This window comes from Hordeum vulgare, chromosome 2H (assembly GCF_904849725.1).
Source record: "Hordeum vulgare subsp. vulgare chromosome 2H, MorexV3_pseudomolecules_assembly, whole genome shotgun sequence".
NCBI classification, from domain to species: Eukaryota; Viridiplantae; Streptophyta; class Magnoliopsida; order Poales; family Poaceae; genus Hordeum; species Hordeum vulgare.
Genome location: NC_058519.1, coordinates 158,331,171 through 158,353,403, shown reverse-complemented (window position 1 = coordinate 158,353,403; position 22,233 = coordinate 158,331,171). Strand labels below are relative to the sequence as shown.

General features: G+C 44.2%; 2 protein-coding genes and 1 long non-coding RNA gene across 4 annotated transcripts; 2 read left to right on the top strand and 1 right to left on the bottom strand.

Annotated features, from left to right (window-relative positions):
* The first annotated feature begins 5,062 nt into the window (after positions 1 to 5,062).
* On the top strand, positions 5,063 to 12,403 carry LOC123425652 (HVA22-like protein k). 2 transcript variants are annotated; one of them, XM_045109351.1, is made up of 8 exons: positions 5,063 to 5,311; positions 6,982 to 7,040; positions 7,544 to 7,641; positions 8,026 to 8,077; positions 9,363 to 9,426; positions 11,287 to 11,382; positions 11,465 to 11,537; positions 12,048 to 12,403. In XM_045109351.1, exons 1-8 carry the CDS (start codon positions 5,276 to 5,278, stop codon positions 12,155 to 12,157), a joined length of 588 nt encoding a protein of 195 aa, XP_044965286.1. In that variant the 5' UTR covers positions 5,063 to 5,275; the 3' UTR covers positions 12,158 to 12,403. The 2 variants fall into 2 exon arrangements, with proteins under 2 accessions (XP_044965286.1, XP_044965287.1); XM_045109352.1 differs by having other exon boundaries at positions 12,010 to 12,117.
* Positions 12,404 to 14,637: 2,234 nt separating this feature from the next.
* On the bottom strand, positions 14,638 to 17,542 carry LOC123425651 (zinc finger CCCH domain-containing protein 50-like). Its single transcript, XM_045109350.1, has 2 exons — positions 17,314 to 17,542; positions 14,638 to 17,032 (listed from the first exon to the last, which is right to left on the bottom strand). Exon 2 carries the CDS (start codon positions 16,975 to 16,977, stop codon positions 14,971 to 14,973), a length of 2,007 nt encoding a protein of 668 aa, XP_044965285.1. The 5' UTR covers positions 16,978 to 17,032; positions 17,314 to 17,542; the 3' UTR covers positions 14,638 to 14,970.
* A 3,266-nt stretch (positions 17,543 to 20,808) lies between these two features.
* On the top strand, positions 20,809 to 21,814 carry LOC123429835. Its single transcript, XR_006622759.1, has 3 exons — positions 20,809 to 20,866; positions 21,286 to 21,378; positions 21,598 to 21,814. It is a non-coding gene; the product is annotated as an uncharacterized LOC123429835 (long non-coding RNA).
* Positions 21,815 to 22,233: the final 419 nt, after the last annotated feature.

The window sequence follows — 22,233 nt, the reverse complement described above, 5'->3', positions numbered from 1 at the left end:
TCAAACGCATGAGGCTGGCACAGCGATTTTGTCATGGTTCCGATAGGTGGTGCTACCGTACGTCCATGTTAGTGGAGACTTCAACCCACGGAGGGTAACGGCTCCGAGAGTCCACAGAGGGCTCCACCCACAAGGGGTCCACGAAGAAGTGGCCTTGTCTATTCCACCACGGGTTCCGCCCACGAAGGACTAGCCTTACTCACGGTAGATCTTCAGGAAGTAGACGATCTCCTTGCCCTTACAAACATCTTGGTTCAACTCCACCACACGAAGTAGGAGGCTCCCAAGCGTCACCTAACCAATCCAGGAGGCACCACCCTCCAAAAGGTAATAGATGTGGTATAACGATGAACTCCTTGCTCTTGTGCTTCTAAAGATAGTCTCCTCAACACAAAATCTCCCTCACACATAATAGGCATGGGTAGGAGATTGATTTGGTGGAAAGCAACTTCGGGAGGCTAGAGATCAAGTTTCAAATGATTGGATTGGAATATCTTGGTCTCAACACATGAGTAGGTGGCTCTCTCTCAGAAAAATGGATCTCGCAATGAAGTGTGTGTTCTGAGTGCTTTCTCTACGAATGAGAGGTAGGTGGAGGGGTTTATATAGGCCGTCCCCAAAATCCAACCATTACACCTAAAGTGGCTAACTCGGTGACACCGAAGTCATCAACTCGGTGACACCAAAGTCATCAACTCGGTGGTACCGACTTGCACTAAAGGCAACTACTTTTGAATCTCGGTGGAACCGATATACACAACTCGGTGGCACGGAAAAGGTGGCTAACGGTCAGATGACACAACTCGGTGACACCGATACTCAAACTTAGGAATTCCAATTTTGTGTACCGAGGCAACAAAAAGTTGCTCACCTAAACTCGGTAGCACCGATATGGTTTCGGTTGCATCGATTTGATGGGTTTGGCTAGTGTTCTGTCTAGGATGAAATTCGGTAGGGCCGAATCTGAAAACTTGGTGGTACCGATTTTGAGTGTGTGGTTTTGGAAAGAATGGTTATGTGGAAAAAATGACTGAGTATTTTTGGTGGCTATCTCTGAGCACTTGAGCAACCAGTTAATTTTAATAACTCACCCCCTTTTAATAGTATTGGCATTCCTATGGACTCAAAAGTGATTTCTCACAAATATAAAATGAAGAGTCTTTTAGCTTGAAGCTTGGGCCAATCTTATTCCTTTCTTGCAGCAAGGGGCATGTCCACATGAGCCTTTAGCCAATGCATCTTTTAACTTTTCCGAAATATACTTGGATAAACATATTAGTTCAATGATGCATATGTTGTGATTAATTATCAAAACCACCCTAGGGAGCAATTGTGCTTTCAAATTCCCCCTCTCCGGAATTGTTGCCAACCTAGTCTTCGTCTTCTTCAAAGGAGACTGACTACGCAAGGCTGCAAGCCAACATACTTGGTCGAGCACATCCACGAGAAGCAACATTAACCACATGGAGACTTATGTGGAATACCAGTTTATCTACTTCTCCGACGGCAAGGCATTAACACACATCAGGAGCGAGGGGCACCTTTAAGCGACACGTTACGCCATGCATGCTGCTTCTTCACCGACACATCATCGCCGGTGTCTACGTCAACATGGTCTTCATCAACATCATCCTCAGCACACCGTCCATGTCTTATCCGCAATATGGACACATATCATCCTCTAACAGTCTTTTCTGCAAGAAGCGACCTCAACAACAACAATGATCGTGTCACGACGATGACATCAACCACGTCATCCACGAAGATATGACTATATCGACGCCGCATCAATATAGTGATGACCCCTACACGACCACATGGTTATGACAACACATATGTGTACTTGATTGGTCTTGTCCTACATGGAAAAACTGATGGAGCGACACCCTAAAAGAGTCGCAAGGTGCATCGTCCACAAGTGTAGCTTAGTCATCTACAGTATAGCGCATTTTTTTGCCTCGGGCTTTGTGCAGCTTCATCATGCACGAAGACCACACCATCGACCACGGCTACTACATGACCGACTACTGGACACTACATACATGGTTACGTCCACAACTACTCATCGACAACAACTCCAGTCAACAAAGTCTCTGTTGTGACCAGCGTCCACTCCACTTTCGCTGTGACTACCAGAGGGAATACATGAGAAGACAAAGAATGTACCAAAGGGGACGCAGTCACCGCCCTAGGTGCCCTGGGTGTTGACTCGTCAACAGTTAGAGACACGGTTGATGATGGTGAAGCGGAGAAGAAGTCTGAAGCGCAATACTTCAAATTCAATCGCAATCGGACGCTTCGCTCCCGCTACAGTTGAAGGATAATGTTAGAACTTAGAAGTATAAACATGACTAGGATAGAGATAAGGGATGAAGATATAATTAGTTTAAACATACAATATCTTGCCTTGTATCCTAAGCCTCTTTTACGATGTACCGTATATATGTCCCATGAGGGTCAAATCAATGCATCAACAAAATATCTAGGTCATCAATAGTTTTCACACAACAAAAATATTGAGGCCATCAATAGTTTCCACACAGACACACACTTCAATCCAAAATGGTTGTCTTGGCCATATCCTAATCAATTACGGTGTGTCATAATCAACCATTATGTAATTAAAGCACATATATAGAGTACACAAATTTCACAAGATCTTTTGTGGAAATTCATGCAAAAAAATATGTTAGATAAAATACATTTATCACATTTCAATCATGGTTTTACGCAGCATGCATCTAAAAGGTCAAGATTTGCCAATTTTAATAGTAGTGTGATGACGAAAGGAAAAATCGCTAGGAAACAGAAATAGTAATAGACTGATCTCAAAATGCTTCTCAAGGATGAGACATGAATGATGAACATCTTTAAAACATGATACGTCTACAAGTAAGAAAACAAGATACATATAAATCTTGGAGAAGACCTACTGAAAGGTAGTTGTTGCAGCCACCGCCTCATGTTCAATTTAGGGTTCCTTTACCTCCGGCCGGCGTCGGCGACGGTCCACCTCATCTCCACTGCCCTTAGGGCCATGGAGGCATGGTGGATCCCGACCCTTGCTGGCGGGAGGGCTTCATTTTTAGATGTTTCTTCTAGTTTTGTTAGCTTTTGTGTCCTACTTAGGAAGACGAGACGACGACGAATAACCGAAGATGAAATAACGTTCTCCCCGACTATAGCCCTCGTCTTGGTGGTGCGTCTACCATCGTTAGTGAGCGTGTGGAGGCGTGTCTCCAACGGATCTGCCTTCGGTGGATCTGGTCAACGTTCGTCTACGTTCATGTATCTTTAGGTTGGACCCTTTCGATACGCTACTCTTTATCGATGGCGGTTCCTGTTCTGGTTCGCTGGTCTTATGTGGCCTTAGCACGACGACTTCACGATTGTCTATTACAACCAATTTTGTCCAGCTCCAGCGAGGGAGGAGGGACTCACTTCAGTGGTTGTAGTTGTTGGTAGGTGGTCTACGAATTTAGATATAAGTTTCATTATTTTTTATATTCGTTGTGCTGCCTTGATTGGAGATGAATAAATCAAAATTTTTTGGAAAAAAAACTTGAAGAAGATGGCGCAAAATTATGGGAGCAAAAAGATATTACCAATCTCTCCCTAATAATAAAGCAAATTCGGTTTCTGATCGTCCATGAGGGAGATTACCCTTAAAGTTTGCATTTATTATCCACCATGCCACCGGTAAGTAATAGAAAACGTTTCAGAAAGCAAATAAATCTTGGACTGGGCCAGCCCATGTAAAAACCTTCTATATTACGCTCTGCACGCTGGGAGAATATCCAGCACACCGTATGGGCCGGCCCATGCACAGGCGCCTGCTTTTAGTTCCGTTTATTTATTTATTTTCAGTTCCGTTTATTTTATTTTATTTTAAATAATTTAAAACTTCAAGTAATCTTTAAAAATTTAATAAACTGAAAATTATAAATCAACGTATTTCAAAAAATAAAATGTTTGTGACTTCAAAAACTGCTCGGAGTTTTGTAAAAAATTATCGCATATACAATAAAATGTCTGTACAATAAGAAAAGTCCATGATTTGAAATACAATTCCATGTATTAAAAATTATTAAAGGCATTTAACAAAATGCTTTCTAATTCAACATATGTTAATGCATTTAAAAAATGTCCTAAAATTTTAAAAATAGCTAATGTCTGTTTTGATAGTTTTTTTTATTTAAAATTTTCCGTTCCATTTTTGTTTATTTCTAATTTAAACAATTTAGAATTACAAAAACTTTAGCATATTAAAAAGAGGAATTTTGAATTAAATGCTGACGAAACGAAAACATAAAATGTTTGTGGATTCAAAAAAAGCGCGGGATTTTTATATATTTTTTTCAAATTCCAAAACAATGTCCATAAATTTAATAAATATATTACTGATTTATAAAAATGTTTGTTTATTCAAAAAAACTTCATGCGTTTTAAAAAATGTTTGTGAATTTAAAATAAAATCCTCCAACATAAAAAATTATGTTCGTCTTTTCTTGAACTGGTCGCCAATTCAAAAGAAAATATTTAAACCCGTTCGAAATATAAAAAATATTCACGATTTTTAGTAAATGTTTGTAAATTGTAAAAAATGTTCTCAATTTTAAAATTATTTCCATATTTTTAAAATTCTTCACGAAAGATCTAATGTATGTAGTTAAACATTAATACTTCTAAGTCTTTGTGACAATATACCTATGTAAATTTTAAAGAATTAACTGTTGGATGGATCAAATTATTATTGTATATTTAAAAAAAATATTGAAATTCAGAATAAATCTTTGAGTTACCAAGATTTTTGACAACCATGATATATATTTTTTGAAAATGTAAAGATTGCTTCAACTTGTGAATAAATTTAAAAGAAGAAACATTTTCTTGTATTTGTGCATAAAATTTTAAAATCAGGCGAAGATATATAAATATAATGTGGTCACCATCATTGAAGATTATGTTTTATCTTCCGTGGCAACGCACGGGCCAATTTGCTAGGAGAAAATAACGGGGACTCTCATATAAATCTCGGAGAAGACGGCGTCAAAATCGGAAAAAAGGCCTAGTGCGCTAAACCGTCTCCTACTTTTTTTTGCTCCCGGCTTTCTTGTTGCGGCCGGCGTCGCTTCTCCCGCAGGTTTGTGTGCGCGCCCTCCTCCTCTCGCGCCCGGAGCTCAGATCGCCGCAGATTCCTTGCCCTCCGCGCAGCGGCCTCCCCCCTGGCTCCGCGCGCCGTCTAGGGATCCCGGCTCCTCCTCCGCGGTGACCTATGGCTGCTCTTCTGGCGCCCGCCATCTCCGGCGAGGTACGCGCCTCCGACCCAACCCTGCCTCGTACGGAAACCCTAGATCGCACGAGTCGCGCGAGGAATCTCGCTCCGTGTGCCTCGTAAGGAGGCTGCGTGGTGTTGCTTTTGGCGCGGTTGCGCCTTGTTCGTGTTGGAATTTCGCCCGGTTGGGGAGACGATTGGGTGATGGGCTCGCTCCGAATCATGCAATTGATTTTGCGCCAGGAGGGCGTGTGGGACGGGGAATTATTTCGGTTACTTTTGCTCGATGATCATAGTGCCATTGAACTGCCGAGGCTAAGGTTGCTATTGCCAATCCTAGTCGTTGTATGCTAAATAAATGTACATCGTTATACAGGGCCGGGCCGTCAAAATCTGCGGCCCTGTGCCAAACTCTGACATGAGGCCTTCCTCCTTGATTTTTTTTTTGTAATAGATTTATTTATAGTTCCTTTTATGAGACTGGGTTAAATCATCTATTTATGATTTTTCTTATGTTTTTCTTAATCAGATTTGTATTCTCTAGCTGGATTTTGTAGTGGACATAACTTGGATCTTGAAACACCAACGTCTAGAAAAAATGATGCATATCAAATAGTTAGCAACAAACTATGAGTTGAACTGCTCGCCGACGAGGCGCGATGCACAGAAGTATAAGCGATCAGCCTAGATCGAGGATCGGCGATCTCGTGGAAGAAGATGAAGTATTACAGGATTGGAAAAAGAAAGTGACGTTGAGCTAGCACCTGTCCATCAGGTTCCCCTGATTTGTTGATTTAGAGCGCCTCCTGAATACGGCCGTGTGCCTGCCCTACTCACCAGTTGGATGTTGCAGCAGCAGTGCCTCCTTGCGGTGCGGGCCTTGCCGCTGCCGGCTGTCGGCCATCTGCTGCATCGCCGGCCTGCCGCTGCCAGTCTGCTGCTGCGTCGTTAGGGTTAGAACTAGATCGGGATTCCAGCAGTCGGATGTGATAGGTATTCTCCAGGCCATCGATTAGCGATCAAATAACTAGAGTATGCGTGGGATGCTAATTAACCGGCCTGCTAGCTCTACGTGACTAATGGGCATTGCCAGTCTGCTAGCTAAACTAGGCCTAGTTGCTCGTAAAATGGGCCCCCTGCTACTTGAAGGCCCTGTGCGGGCGCACCGGCCGCACACCCCTGCGCCCGGGCCTGTCGTTATATCTCCATTGAACAGCGAGCTGTAAGGTCAGGCAAGAAGATTTCACTACAGACACTATAATTATTACCCTGCTGTTTGCAATATGGTCAAATTTGATTTGGATTTGATGGATTTTCTAGATTATGACTGGATTCACTGCATAGTCACTATTGACCAAATCAAAGGATGTCGGTGTGCCAGTGTTCGATTCAGCATAAAATAGCCGTACTTTGGTGTTCTTGTGGTTCGTTTCTCATGATCCAAGTGGTTGAATTGAAACAGAATGGTAGTGTTTGCAATGGCTCTAAGTGTTGCATTTAGATTTTTGAGTTTCAGATAGTTATGCTGATACACTGGCTTCTGGCTGAGCCATTGATTGCAATTGTATCTTGTCTTATTGTCTGATAACTTGTCTAAACTCGTAAGCATCCTGTATGGATTCTCACTTCGTCTTGGATACAATTGTTACTTGCAAGTGAAAGTTATGCTTTGTGCTGAAATCCTGAGACTGCATTTCATCTCGTAGGTCGGTTTGCGGCTTTTACTGGCACCACTAAGCTCAAATGTTGTCGTTCGCACAGCCAGGTATACTTGTAACGTTCTAAATTAATTGGCATGGTTTTCATCTGGATGTTTATTTCATGTCGTGCTTTTGTAAGTTGATTGTTTCTTTGGCTGGTTCGTTTTATTAAGGTATTTGCTTATTGAGCTTTTTAGGCGCATTGGGCGTGTTAGTGAAATAGTTGTAGTATCATTTGGCGATCATCACCTTTTTTAGTTTTTATCTTGCTACATGCTGTCAGTTGCAATCACCAACAAGTATTTTGTTCATATTAGCAACAGCTAATTATTTGGTCTATGCTGAAAGCAAGTGTCACATCTCATATGCATGTGCACATCTCTTAAATTTTAGCTACATGAGACAAGCATAATCTGTATTATCAAAGTGACAAGATGCTAATGTGTAGTTAGATGATTGTCTAGCAGTATGCAACTTATACTTATTGTGGCAACCGTGTTAATAGATGAGCTATTGTTTTTGTTGTGGAAGAAATTCATTATATGATCCTCACTCTGTGCTGGTACAGTTGTGCAGTGGGCATCGGTCTGCCTGTATACTCCACTTACAGGGCTATTGAAAAGAAAGATCAAGATGAGAAAGAACGGCTGCTCCTTTATTGGGCAGGTATATAATAAATGAATTTGTAGTAATATTTCATTTCTACTGTGAAGCAATTTCTTTCAATGGGCATTTTTTGAGTCACATTGATGTATTTAGTTATTATGCTAAATGAAAGTGAACTTACCTTTCTAAATTTTCCATATGGTTATCTATACTCTTCAAATAAAAAAAATCTAGGCACAGTTGCTTCAGTGATGTAATTATATCACGAGATTTGTATGTACATTTATAAACAACAGGAAACAAACAATAAAGTTCACTTTACATGGATACAAATGGACAATTCCAAAAGCACATGTATCTTCACTCTGTTTTTGTTTAATTTCATGCCCAGGATTTTCTAGATCTGTTGTTGCTTGTAACATTGAATATCCAATCATTTTGCAGCATATGGATCTTTTAGCATTGTGGAATCCTTTGCTGATAAGCTTGTTTCAAGGTATGAACAGTATTTGTCAAGGTCGAAGAGTACTTTCTCATTATTTGTAGCATTGATATGAATTGTAATGACACTGCAACGTGGCGTCTTTGTAACCCTTTGTAGCTGCCCCTTGAATTTTGGTATCAGATCCCATGTAGGCATCTTTAAATGCAAATATGCATGCTGAATACTGAATATGTCCTATATATGGAAGTAGTACGTCCTTATAGTTATAGGACCAATTGATATATGCAACCAAATTATTTCAAATTCGTACTACAATGTATTTGTGAATTGCCCACAAAAAGAACCACAGAATGCTTTTATTCATCTACCATAAGTATTTCAGTAGCATCAGTTTGTTGAACATATCCTGTATTTCTGGATTGTGATTATTTTTGGCCCTCATCCTGTTATTACTGGTATATAAAGGTGCAGTAAAAATGTAAATAGTGATCTCAGGTGTGCTGTCCCGTGATGATTTATTTAATTTGTGTATGTTATCTTTGAACCGAACCTATGCACCACAGTCCTTGATGGTTGCTCCTAGTAAGTTAGCATACTGGCATGGACTGTAGTGCCTGCTTTACTTCAGTGAGTAATAAAGTTCCAAATACCAAAGGGGAAAGGAGTGTCCGGGTTCCTCTTGTTCTATATAGTACTCCCTCCGTCCCAAATTTTTTGTCTTAGATTTGTTTAAATATGGATGTATCTAGTTGTGTTTTAGTGTTAGATACATCTATATCTAGACAAATGTAAGACGAGAATTTTAGGACGGAGGGAGTACTTATTAAAGCGTAACTCATTACTTTCCTGAATCAGATCTTGAAAATTTTGAAATTCAAAACTATTCCCTCTGTACCTAAATACTTGTAGTTGGGGAGAACTAGTCTAGTTCTCCCCAACTACTAGTTTATCAAGCCAGACTGGTTTGGGGGCCATGAATTCTCTGGCTTACAGTAGAATAACCAACCCGTACAGGTGTAACCAATTCTTGATCATGATTGGACATAAAAATTGTACTGGAACTTGCAACCAGTAGGCAATTGCTAGAAAGGGTTTAGGACTGAAAAAACCTAGGCACTGAGAATAATTTGAGTAAAAAAACATGCATAGTAATATTGGACGCTTCAGTTTGATATTATGTTATTTTGTCAACATGGGCAATGGACACGTCTCTTATTTCTTCTCTAGTGAATGTCTTATATGATGCATCTAATTGTATTATAACCATTATAAGCGAGTTATTTTCTACCCTCCTAGAAACTATTGTTGGTCATTATGTACTCTGTTTGTTTTGCAGTGTTCCTCTCTATTACCATGCGAAATTTGCTGTCCTTATATGGCTCCAGTTTCCTTCAAATGGTGTAAGTTATAAACCAACTATTTTTCCAAAAATGTTAATATCCTTTTTTATATTCCTACATCTATATGTGCAGCCGAAAGCTGTATGCTATAATAGTTTTTTTATTGTTTAAATGACCCATAGAGAAGTAAAATAAACAAGACATATTTTTAGGGATAATCGGTTTTATACCCTTAGTTATGTCACCATCGACAGGAATACTCCTAGTTTTAGAAAACACGCAGTCATGCCCAAATCACTTTGATTTTCTTGTGCTTTTGCCCTTCCGGCAGGGCACCGGCCAATCAGCTAAGGGTGCTGATTGGCCAGAACCGTGCCGGAAGGGCAAAAGCACAAGAAAATCAAAGTGATTTGGGCATGACCGCGTGTTTTCTAAAACTAGGGGTATTCCTGTCGACGGTGACACAACTAAGGGCACAGATACAATTATTCCTTATTCCCCCCTAACTTTGGCCCGACCTCATCTTTACCCCTAAAAAAACCAGTGCTCAACTATTCCCCTCTTCCGTTAGGTGCCATTATGGAAATACCCTTCCGTGCCATCTCCGTCTGGTCAAATGCCTTTGACCGTGTTCAGGACGTTATTTGGACAATTTTGCCCCTGTATGCTTATCTCACTTACGGATGGGACCCACCTCCATGAAAATAAAAATGAAAACATAACACTCTCTCTGACCTCTCTTTCTTTCACTTACATGTGGGACTATGCCTTCACCCCCTCTCCCTCTGGATCGAGATCGAGAGTGGTGCTGCCGGGGACCACGCCCGATCCATGGTGCTGCCGCCTCCCGTGCGCCTCACCGTCCCTATCCTCGCGTCCCCACCAGATCTCCCCGCCACCCCCAAGATCTGCATCCCCCGAGCGGGTTGACTTCCTGCAGCATGGCCCTCGAGCGGCTTGACTTCCTGCAGCGTGGCCCTTGAGCGGGTTGACTTCCTGCAGTGTGGCGCGGCCGGTGTGCACCCACGGCTCCAGCGCCGGCATGGTGGAAAACGAACAGCGAGTGGCCGGAACGCCGCCTCCCTGGCACCTCCTCCAGCAGACACCCCTCGGCAAGTGTCCAGCCGCCCCGAAACGCCGCCTGCCCCGCAGCATCCAGCCGTCCCTCGGCCACCTCCGACGCCACCAACCAGCGCTACCGGTCGCGGGGGACCATGGTTGCCTCCCTGTTGTGCTCCAGCACCTGCAGCTGTGCACACATCTCCCTCACCTCCGGCGGACCCCGTCAAGTGCAACCCCGCCTTGAAACCGTACAGTGCCACCGCATCTTGTTGATTGCCTGAGCCGCCGCTGCACGCGCCTGTGCCGGGCCCGCCTCCGTCCATGGCCAGTACCTCGTGCACTCCACTGCACCTGCAACACCTGCTCGCCCGACTGCACAGGAGTCTTGGCCCGCAGCCATGGCACCGTCAGCTGCCGGCCATCTCAACAGCAGAGAGAGAATTTTGCATTTTCATTTTTTTGTTTATTTTATGTTTCTTTGTAGGCCCTACATGTAAGTTAAAGGAGAGAGGTGTGAGAGAGTTCTGTTTTCATTTTTATTTTGATGGAGGTGGGTCGCACCCGTAAGTGAGATAACCAGACTGGGGCAAAATTGTCCAAATAACGTCCCGAACACGGTCAAAGGTCTTTGACCAAACGGAGATGGCACAAAAGGGTATTTCCATAATGGCACCTAAAATGAGTGAATCTACACTCTAAAGTACTGTATGCCTATATACATCCGTATGTAGTCCGTAGTGGAACCTCTAAGAAGACTTATATTTAGGAACGGAAGGAGTAGAAGATAAATCTGAATGATCTGGTATAATTATTGTCCTTTGTCAGTACTAATAGATGTGTCCTTTTTTGTCCTTTCAGGGATCAAAGCATGTGTACAGAAGATACCTGCGCCCGTTTTTCCGGAAGCATCAAGCAAAAATTGATAGAATCCTGAATATTTTGTCCAAGGAACTTGTAAGTGTATTTTGGTATGTATGTCTGTTACATGTTTTAATGAATATATTACTAATGGACATGAAATTCTCAACAAAACCAGACGAAGTTTGTGAGCAACCATGAAGATGAAATTCGTTTTGTAGAGAACATGGCCATCAGGGGTGCTACAACAGGTACAGAAAGAGAATTAGACCCTCTATGATTGACAGAAAAACAGCATGCTTGTGCAGACAATGACAACTTATTGATTGTAAACTGGGGCCCTAACTTGTTCCTTGATATTCCAGTCATGTTTTGTTGTTTCCATCTTGCTAAATCCTTCATCATAAATTGATCTTAAATATTGATTGGAAATTGATTTTGGTCATGGTATTATGCTTGCACGGCCATGGACATTGATCTCTGTTGGGCCAATTTCCCTCAATCAGAGTAATTTCAGCCATGTTTTGTTGTCCTTCATCATTTTCACCATGCCTTAATATTTTGAACTACAGACAATCTTTTCATCAGCTTAGTACTGTATACTGCAATGCCTTTTTTATGCTATCTTGCTTCTTAGAATTATGCTCACAAGTTTACATTCCTAGCCTCGTACCTGCAATTTCACCATGCTGCCCCATATCTTTTACATTAAGAAGTTGACAGCTGAAGGTAAAATAATTTGCGTTCCTTGTGTGGAACAGCAAGTTACATTGTAAATGGGCTTGACCAACCTGGACAATCAGAAGAAGTTAGCGTGACTGAAGACCCAAATTCAACTCCAACAGAAGAGCCAGACACACCTAGGAGTTGAAACCTGAGCTTGGTTGCCACCCCGCAAGATGTGTCTGAAGAATTCGGATCCGTTAGAAATGTGAATATGTGTTTCTGAACAAGTCGGATACGTTTCAAGCTATAGGAGTGGATACTGTCCACTTGTATTAGAATACTCCTCGTACTATGGTGCTACAAAAGTTGCAGCACAAGTTTGTGGGTGACTGTTCGAAATCGACTCGAGTGTTACATGCACATTTATTTTCATACGCTGTTGGATTGCCAATACTCTTGTTATCATGCTTCGTGCAAATTGCAGCCATGCTTCTATTGCATAGTTAGCCAATTACCTCTCTATAAGAAAGTTACCCAAACACTCTGCAAAAAAATGTACACTGCCTGATCATATGATTTATGTATGTATGGTGGTGACGCTGTGGGCGATCTTAAGAGAGGAGAGCCTTTCATGAGGATATTTTTTATTGCCTTTTGCAAACACACAAGTTCATCACCGCTTTCTTGAATAACATACGGTATCATCCGACAAACAGAAGCATAATGTGTAGGCCATTACAGTGGTTACCCCCACCACTGGAGCATGTGAAGATATGTGCTGATGCGTTGGTTTTGAATGAGAGTAGGGATGCTGTTGCACTGGTCTGTTAGGATCTACCTTTAAACACATCCACAACCCTGTCACAGTTAGGCTTTGGCGGTAAGAGAAGCATTGGCAGTCATGGAGGATCTATATGTTCAAAAGATTCAAGTAGCGTTTGATTGCAAGAATGTGGTGGATGATATCAAACATGCATCGTCGCACATCACACAGCTATTTTTTTCATGAATATCATAGCCCGTCATATGCCTTTTCTTCCTGTAACATTACCCACAAGTATAGGAGCTCGAACTCCAAGGCTCACAATCTCGCTAGGCTTGCACTTACATTTGGGTTTAGTCGCCATGTCTAGCTAGGGCTTGCACTTACATTTGGGTTTAGTCCCCGTGTCTAGCTAGGGCTTGCATTTACATTTGGGTTTAGTCGCCGTGTCTAGCTAGGCCAATCTGGAGATCTCAATTTCATTTTCTAAATGTTTTTACTATTTGAATAAAGCCTAGCGAGAATTTCTCAAAAAACAAAAACAAATGTACACTGCCTGCTGCGGATCATCTTACCTCGAATGTACGCTAGCAGTTGCAGTTCAAAGTCTAAATATGCTCAACGATCCCATGTCATGGTAGTTGAAACTCGCTTTGCCCTAGAACTGTTCGTTCAACGCCAATGACCGAACCGCCGGCGCATTTTCTTGTTGGGAGGCGGCTACTTTATTCGTCATCTCTGACCAGGGCGTTGGTTGAACACGGAGAGACACATGTGGAGCAACCATGGTACGTCCTTGTTCAAAATGCCGCCGAGTGAGTGAATATTCAACTTTGAACCAACGTTCTTTATTGAGCCAACTTTGAACCAACAGCAACAGGCATGTTCCGTGTACATACTCTTATCCTTGAAAAAAAATACGATAATTTCGACTTTCATTGGCATACGATTTTTACCTCTAATGCGAAGTCAAAACTACGTTTTTTTTTTTACCTCACAAACCAAGGCACGGCCAGATTTATGTGTTTGATTTGACAAGCTCCATGAAGCCTTAATTTTGAATTTTTTTTCAATCTTTTAAGTAAAATAAGTTCTGAAAAAAAAAACACATGTGCACAATGATGTAATTTGTATGTGCAAAATTTCAGGATGAAATATCTTGAATTGCAAGCTGCATAAAAGCACATATACATTGAGGATGAACAATACACATGCTAAAAAGCCACATGTTTATTTTTTGTATTCTCACTTGTATTTCGACCTGAAAATATACACATGTACTATATTACTTCCTCCGTTCCATAATATAAGAGCATTTTTGACACTAGTGTAGTATAAAAAACGTTCTTATATTATGACGGAAGGAGTATGACTTTAGGTATATGTGTATTTTTTTCAGAATAATTTGAAACATATAAGTTCTAAAATTCGGCCTCCATCTGGCATTTTGGCTGTATAAGTCCGTGCTCTGATTTACCTGATATTTAAGATGGTGCAAGGGTGCTACTACAGGTCCTGCTACCCTATACGCTAGTTCCCACAGTTCCACAAACATTATTCTGATACAGAAAACAGACAAAATAGGCAGGCATGATACAAATCATTCACAGCTCTGACAAAGATAAACATCATCTGTAGACCAGATAATTACATCTACTTGAAGCAGTACACGTTTTAAAGCATACAAACTCTACTGATAAACACTGCTTTCATGTAATACTCGCATAAAATAACTTCAGCATCGTTACTACTACAGCAGCAAAACGCAAGAGGACCATACACATCATAGGATTAACAGCAAAACAGAAAAAAAAATAACAGAGCAAAAATAGACGACAATGACAATGTTATCATAAAACCATTCATTTTGATGAAAAAATGTCAATTAATAACAGAGCGAAAACAGAAGACAACCGACAATGTTATCATAAAATCATTCATTTTGATGAAGAATTGACAATTCTAGTCTCTTTGGAGGAATCTTGTATTCAAGACCCGCCTGAACTAACCAAAAGAATACTAGTTAGGACACTGATGAAGTAAAGAGGCTGTTTACTGAATATCCTCAACTGCTTTCAGCTACAAATCTGTCTGTGACGGGATGCTTTGTTTGTTTCAACACCACCATCTCTGACTTTGCCACCAAAAATTCAAGAATAAAAATGAATAATTATTATTTACTAGGACCAGCAACTATTCTTTGGTAAATAACCACCTTGCAAAATGATGGTTTCATCAACTGTGGCCTCCTTCAGTCACTTCTGATCCGTCTGCAGCTGCTCCAGCCAAGCACCAATGGCCATCTGATCCAATATATCAGCCTGGTTGTTCCAGTCAGGCCTGTTTGCCGACCCAGAAGCCATGCCTCCCGATATGCCAAGCTGCATTTCGCCCCTGTTGCTATTCGGCGACCGCCCCCATGGTGCATCCGGCTCCTTCTCTGCAAACCCTGGTTGGTCAGGGCATCTCAATCGATCCAGCTCCTCACCATCAACACCCCAGTCAACCTTACCCATTGGGGAACCCGCATTGCCCCATGAAGCAGCATTGGAATTCCGCGGCGAACCCACCGATGGCAGCTGGTGCTTGTTCAGGTTAGAGAACTGCTCATACATCTCACGCTGCGTGACAGCGGCTCCAAAACGGGCATTTATGGGCGATGTTGGCTCCATGAGCCGAGGGGATCGAGGAGACATGCCACCAATTGGAGACTGGACGAGCGCTGCCGGATCAAGAGCCCTTGGTGAGTACATTCTGTTGGTGTTGACAGGTGAGAGGAGACCCTTCTGCTGATGAAGCTTGTTAAGGATGGCTGATTTGTGGGCTGGTGAGTAGGCTGAGTGACCTTGATCATTGGTGAACCTCGGTGACATTCCCATCTCTGAAGCATACATATCTTCAAGACTGGTGGGGACAATTGCTGTAGGCCTGATGCTAAGGCCAGTGGAAAGACGGGGCTGGGGACGGCTGCTGGGTGGGAGGCAGAGTGCCCCAAGGTACTGTGATTCCCAGTCGAGGAGCAAGCCAAGGTCTTCAACTGTCGCATCTCTTGCGTTGAAAGAAGAACGCAGCCTGCTACCTTGAAGCCAATGCGCAGAAGCAGCTCCGCCGTTGTTCATGGCAGATGGTGACCCAGGAGGCGGCGCAAAGTGCCTAGGAGATCCAGGGAGAAGCCCAAGTGCAGCAGCGGCAGTCATGTCGATTGATGAAGTTGCACGGGGTGATAGCAGACCAGCCCCACTGTTGTGGGGTACATGGCGGAGCTCATCTTCATCATGCGCGAAGAAGCAGATGCGGCGGGCGCAAGCAGCTCCCTCCTTGCAGAGCCTGGTGCGGTACTGTGTCGGGTGCAGCCAGCTCTCAAACACGCCATGGGAGAACTCACAGTTGTCGCCGCTGGGGCAGCCACCGGGGCGCCGGAAGTTGGGGCAAGGCACGGCAGTGTAGGGGTGCTTGCGAGGGTCACGGCGGCGTGCGTTTTCGCCGGGGTGCACGAAGGGGCACTCGGTCCAGTCATGCGAGTAAGCACGGGAGCACGGACGCACCTTGAAAGCAAACATGCGGAACTCGTCCGAGGCATAGACGCTGCTCTTGATGTCTGGCAGCGTCGGATCCACCGGGTACTCCTTCTTGGCGCGATCCACGGTGATGGGAGACAGCGACGACGAGCGCGACGACGGCGACCTGTTGCCCTCGTCATCTGGCGAGGACGAAAGCGGCGGCGACGACGCCCCAGAAGCCGCCGAGGTGGCGACGGCGAGGGCCCGGCGGCGGCCAAGAAGTATCTCGAGATCGCCCAGGGCATCTGCCGAGGCCGGAGGAGCCCGGACGACGTCTGCCGGGACGCGGCCGGTGGAGTCGGCAGTAGCTGGGTCCGCGCCGGCGTCCAGAAGCATCTTGACGACCTGGACGGCGTTGCAGGAGCCGCCGGAGGCGGCACAGTGAAGCGGGGTGAAGCCGTCGCCGCCAGGCCGACGAGCAACATCAACCCAGCCGGTGCGGCCGAGCAGCAGCGAGACGACCCGCGCGCTGCCGTAGGTGGCCGCCACCATGAGCGGCGTGCGCGGCTCGTACGCCTTGCTCCGGCCATACCAGAGCCCGACGTCATCGGCCAGCTCCGCCGCCTCCTCGCCAGCTCCCTCGAGCGCCGCCTTCATCCCATCAACGTCGTCCGCCGCCGCGAGCTCGAGCAGCGCCGCCAGCCTGTCCCGCCGCCCCGCGCCGGCGGCCTGAGCGCGGTCGAGATCGGGAAGGTCTCCCATTGCTTGGTGCTACTGCTACTGGCCGACAGGGCGATACACAGCAAGCTCAACACATCTGCGGAAGAGGCAATACGAGGAGGGGTTATATTGACACAGATTCAGCAGCTGGAGGAGAGGAGACGGCCCCGGAATCGGGATCAGAAATCGGCAAGCAAGGAAGGCGAGGAAAAGGAAAGATTTTGGGCCGGCGAATCGGAGCTCCGCCTCGTATGGCAGGGAACCAATCAGCCGGACCGGACCAATCGGGAGGGAGCCGCCGATCCGAGCACCGGGATCGACGGGAGGAAGGGAGGGATTGTTATTTAGGAAAGTATTAAATGAGCAGTATCAATTTACCTCCCGGCGCCGGATGATCCACCCCTATCCAATCCCAATCCCAATCCCAGTCCCAATCCGGCTCGGTGTAGCTGGATCGAAGGAGCTCTTGGGCTACCTTCGCCGGAGAGGAGAAACCAAAACTGCCTTGGGGGACGGAGCAGAGCCTACTGAATAGTAGTAGTCTAGAGAGAGAGAGAGAGAGAGAGGAGGTGGAGGACTCGCAGTTTACTGGTGGTGGTGATGGTGCCGAGGAGTTAAATTGTCTCATTCCTCGGGCGCAGCGGCCCGCCACTCCCTGGACAGCCAGCCCCCAGCCCTCCACCGCCACCGACGTGTGGTCCCTGTGGCGCGGCGGCTCAAGCTGTCAGTGGGAAGAATGGGCTAGGACAGGGGTCGGCGCGGTGCGGGGCTTGTAAATGGGAATTCACTGCGTGGTGGGCCAGGGGCGGGATTCAAACAGGCGGGTGGTGCTGACCGCTCGCGTCGCGGTGGGGTCGGGGCGGCCGCTGCCCGCTCCGCCCATCGGACACGCGGGCGCGCATCCGGCCGTCGGCCGGCGGGGCGGACGGCCCGGATGGGGCGGGGCAGGTGGCGGACGTGAGATTCGGCGCCGAAAGCCTCGGTTGTATCTCCGTCGCCCCGTACGGAGGGGGGTCGGGTCGGGTCCGGTCGGTTCCGCTCGCGGCCGGGGAGAAAGAAGGAACGAGGAAGGAAAGGTCGTCGGTGGCCCGCTCCCACGTGCTCCCGGTGCATGGTGGACCGCGGGAGCGTGGCAAACGTGGGTTGTTTGTTTGCGGCCTGGGCGGTGGGCTCGGTCCAGTGGGGGGATGGTGCGCGGGCGGACGCGCCGAGGGGACCGCGGAGGTGGATTGCAGTTGGGGGGATGGGCCGGTGGAGTCCGCGGGGAGCGGGCGGCTGTCAAAGTTCGTGTGCTCCGACGTGGGCCACGCCCGTCGCCGGAAGCGAACCGTCGTCACGTACGCGCGGGCACGGATGTACGTACGTTTCTCCGTTCGTTGCCGTCTTTTCCGGTCCGTGCGTGTTTATCGGGTTCGGATAAAAGTGCTTCCTTCGTCTCTTTTTACTCTGGACATATGCATGTATAAGATCCTTTTGAAGTCAAACTATGCATGGTTTGATCAAGTTTATATCAGAAATTATCAACATCTGTAATACCAATAGTATAGATTAATTTCATGATGCATCTAATGATGTTGATTTCGTATTGTAAAATATGTTGATACTTTTTTTAAGTTGACCAAACTCATGAATTTGAATTCAGATAAATTTTATATGCGACCTGAAAAGAAACGGAAGGAGTATCTTCAACAGATGATGTAAATTTTAACGACCAAATGTACAATTATGATAGAATCGAGAATGTTTTGGACGCTCATATCTAGATGACGTTCCCCTAATGAGGGGTGACGTGTTCAAAAAAAAGCGGATCGTCCAGGCGGTCTGATGGGACGTTTGATGAGTTCGGTTGTAGATGGTCTAAAAGATTTTACTAAACACGACCTCAGTTAGTTATGCGTGCGTCTATATCTCGCACACGAACACACTACAAGGAGCCGATGATGGGCCCGTCCAATAGGGGTGTGGGGCCTCATGCTGATGTCATGCTAATTTTGATGTTTCTTTTTAATCTAACTTAAATAAGTATACTTAAAAATAAAATTTACTTATCGAATTAAGACAATGAATTTTAAAAAGGTTAAAACAAATTAAAAAATGTACGTGATATTTCGAAGAAATATTCCGTGTTATAAAATTGTTGTGACATATACAAAAGAGTTTATTACCATTTAAAATATATTTCTATGTGTCTTAAAAATTATTCAAATTAAAAAATCTTTATACAATATTCACATAGTTTAGGAAAAATGTTTATTACCAATAAACAAAATGCGCACTACTGTATACCATTTAAAAAATGTACATCATGTATTTTAAAATGTCCAACAAGTATGAAAACGTTGTACGTCTGCGCTAAAAATATGAACTGTACCAAAAAAAAGTAAACATGTGTTAAAAATAGAAAACCAACAAAATCCCACAAATAAACAATAATAAAAGTAAAGAAAACCAAAGAAAATAAAGGTATAAACCGAGAAAACATAACAAAGAAAGAAATAAAAAATGAAGAAAACCAGTGAGAAAAAAACAATGTATAACAGAGAAAGAAGAAGAAAAAAAACTGAGAAAACCGGTGAAAAACCAAAATAAACAAATAAAGTCACAGCAAAGCTTCTGCTTTTTAGGCTAACACACTTAATTATTGCTCAATAAAATCAGAGCAAAGCTAACTACAGCGATACGAGTGAGGTACGCTATTGGGATGGCTCATAGGCACGCACGAATGTTATACTCGCTATCCCGCAAAAAAAAAAAGAATGTTATACTCGCTAGAAGTGAGATATAGGGGTTGTTTGGTTCAGGACTAAGCTTGTCAAATGTTGTCATATCTAAGATTAAGCTAGTTTGATCAATTTAAGTGGGTATTTAGTTCAAACCACATTATAGGAAAGCCATATTGGAGTCCTACATTGCATACATTCAAAAAATATGGCAAAATTTCTTTAGGCTTATCAACTTGTGGCTTTCATTTTAAAAAATTAACCTCAATGGAGTGTGGTAATATTATGTGACAGAGTACGACATTACTAGACGTAGAACCAAACTGCCCATAGCATTCATGCTTAGCTACCGGTATTCAACGCCACGTGTAGGAGCAAGCAAATGGACCGAGAAAGGGCATGCTAGAGGAGTGCGAAGTTATGGAATTTTTGTTCAAAAGGACCCCCTCTCGAACCGATTTGCCAGAAAAGACCACACGCGGGAGCTAAAGTTCAAAAGGACCCCCTCCTCGCGTGGCGGCAGGCGCGCCAGACGGCACGTGGCACCTGCCGCCACCAGCCGAGGCGGCTGGGGCCTGCCGCCACCATCCCAGGCGGCCGGCGCTGGTTTCCGTTCCTGCCACGCCGTGATGCAACGGGCTGTAATATGGTGGGCCCTGCCGCCACCACCCCGCAGGCGGCCGGCCGAATCTCCGCGCGATACGACAACGACGTTGATTGTGCTGACTCCGAGGCTGCTGTCTCCTGCTGGTGGGCATTGCCATGCAAACGGCGCTAACTTCCGACACTGACGGCGCTAACTCTCACTGACAAAACAGTGCACATTATCTTCTTTATATAGCGACGCAGCCTCCTCTCTCACTCTCCCGTTGCCTCATTTCTCTTGCTTCAGCACACACAGCAGCTCCTCTTTCTCACTGTCTTCTCTTTCTCTCAAGAACTATGTCATACACATTTTAAGTGCCGATTTAGGATGGTTTTAAATTGGATTTTGAAGACGTCGTAGTTGAGTAAAAGATAGATCAAGGTAAGAGTTTTCCATTTCTGTTGATTGTGTTTGCATGCATGATGTTTTTATTTTGGGTTATTCTCACTGTCTTCTCTTTTCTCTGTAGCTGAAGAACACACTCCTTTCTTCACTTTGATTCAAGATTTCTGATCTTTTGGGTTGGATTTCGAATATGTTGCAGTTGAAAGAAAGATAGATCAAGGTAAAATCAATTCATTTTCGTAGGTTTTGTTCGCATGCACGAAAAATTTAGTCTATTTGATTAATTTTTTAAGTATGTACTTTCTGTTTATTAACACTGTAATGTATCAATTTCTGTAGTAAATATATATGCAAGACGCACGCATGCAACTAGCATTTTTGTTCATGTGATGATAGGTCGATTACTTTCATAAATTACTGGTGATATGTTTATCCATGCAACTGCATTTTAGAAACCTTAGGAAGGTAAAAAAAATATGTGTGTAACATTTTTGTTCATGTGATAATATGTCGACTCCGTTTTTGTTCATGTGATAACTGGTGATAACCTTAGGAACTGCATTTTTGTTCATGTGATAATATGTGTAGTAATTATATATGCAAGACGCGTGTGTAATATTTTTGTTCATATGATAATAGGTCGAATTCGCTGATATTATACTGGTGATAAGTTAACTGTGATATTCGGAAGGATATTTTTGTATTCGTAAGGATATCCTTATCAAACCAGAGGTATGAATGACATATTGTAATTTATGATGTATTTATTTTGTATATGTAGTGTCGCCACAAATGGTACAATATAAATTATTATGCGTAGATGTATAGTCATTTGTGAATATTTGTCAAACTGTTATATGTAAAAAAAGATAAGTAATGGATATTATTACAATGTAAAAATAAGAATATGATTTTTAATGGACTAACTATGTAAATATGGCTGCTTGTTAGGTACTATGGAAAATTTGTTAGTGTTTTATGGGCACATCGTACGTGAGGGTCCTTCTGGTGTGGATGTGTCTAGGTGCGGGATGACTACGGTTGTAGTGAAAGACATGGTTAATGTAGAGTATGCGGCAGTTAGAAGGTGCATCCGAGCGGTGTTTGGTTCAGCGATGAATGGAAAAAAATGACCATGGAGGCTTTCGTGGTTGAGGGAGGAAATCGTTGGGTTCTGAGGCGGGTTACTGGTGAAAGAGCATGGGCGTCGTACATGGATTTTGCAAGCAATCCCAATAACTCCATGTATGGACAACCCATGGTTTATGTGGAGTTCATTTCTGCCAGTGATGTCGCCGAGTGCAGTAGCGGTGCCGGTGGGGCCTAGTTGGCCATAACTGTAGCCCCCGACGCCGGCCCATCTGAACCAAGGGGTGGCCAACAAGTGGCCATAACTGTAGCCCCCGATGCCGGCCCATCGGAACCAACACGTGGCCAACAAGTGTATGACACGGGATATTGGTCTGCGGTCGTTGACATGAGCGAACATGTCGAGGGATTGCCGGAGGCGCTAGATGATGACGATGATGGTCATTCTTCTGCCTCTTCGGAATCAGATGATGATGAAGTTGTTCCTCCTGAGAAGGC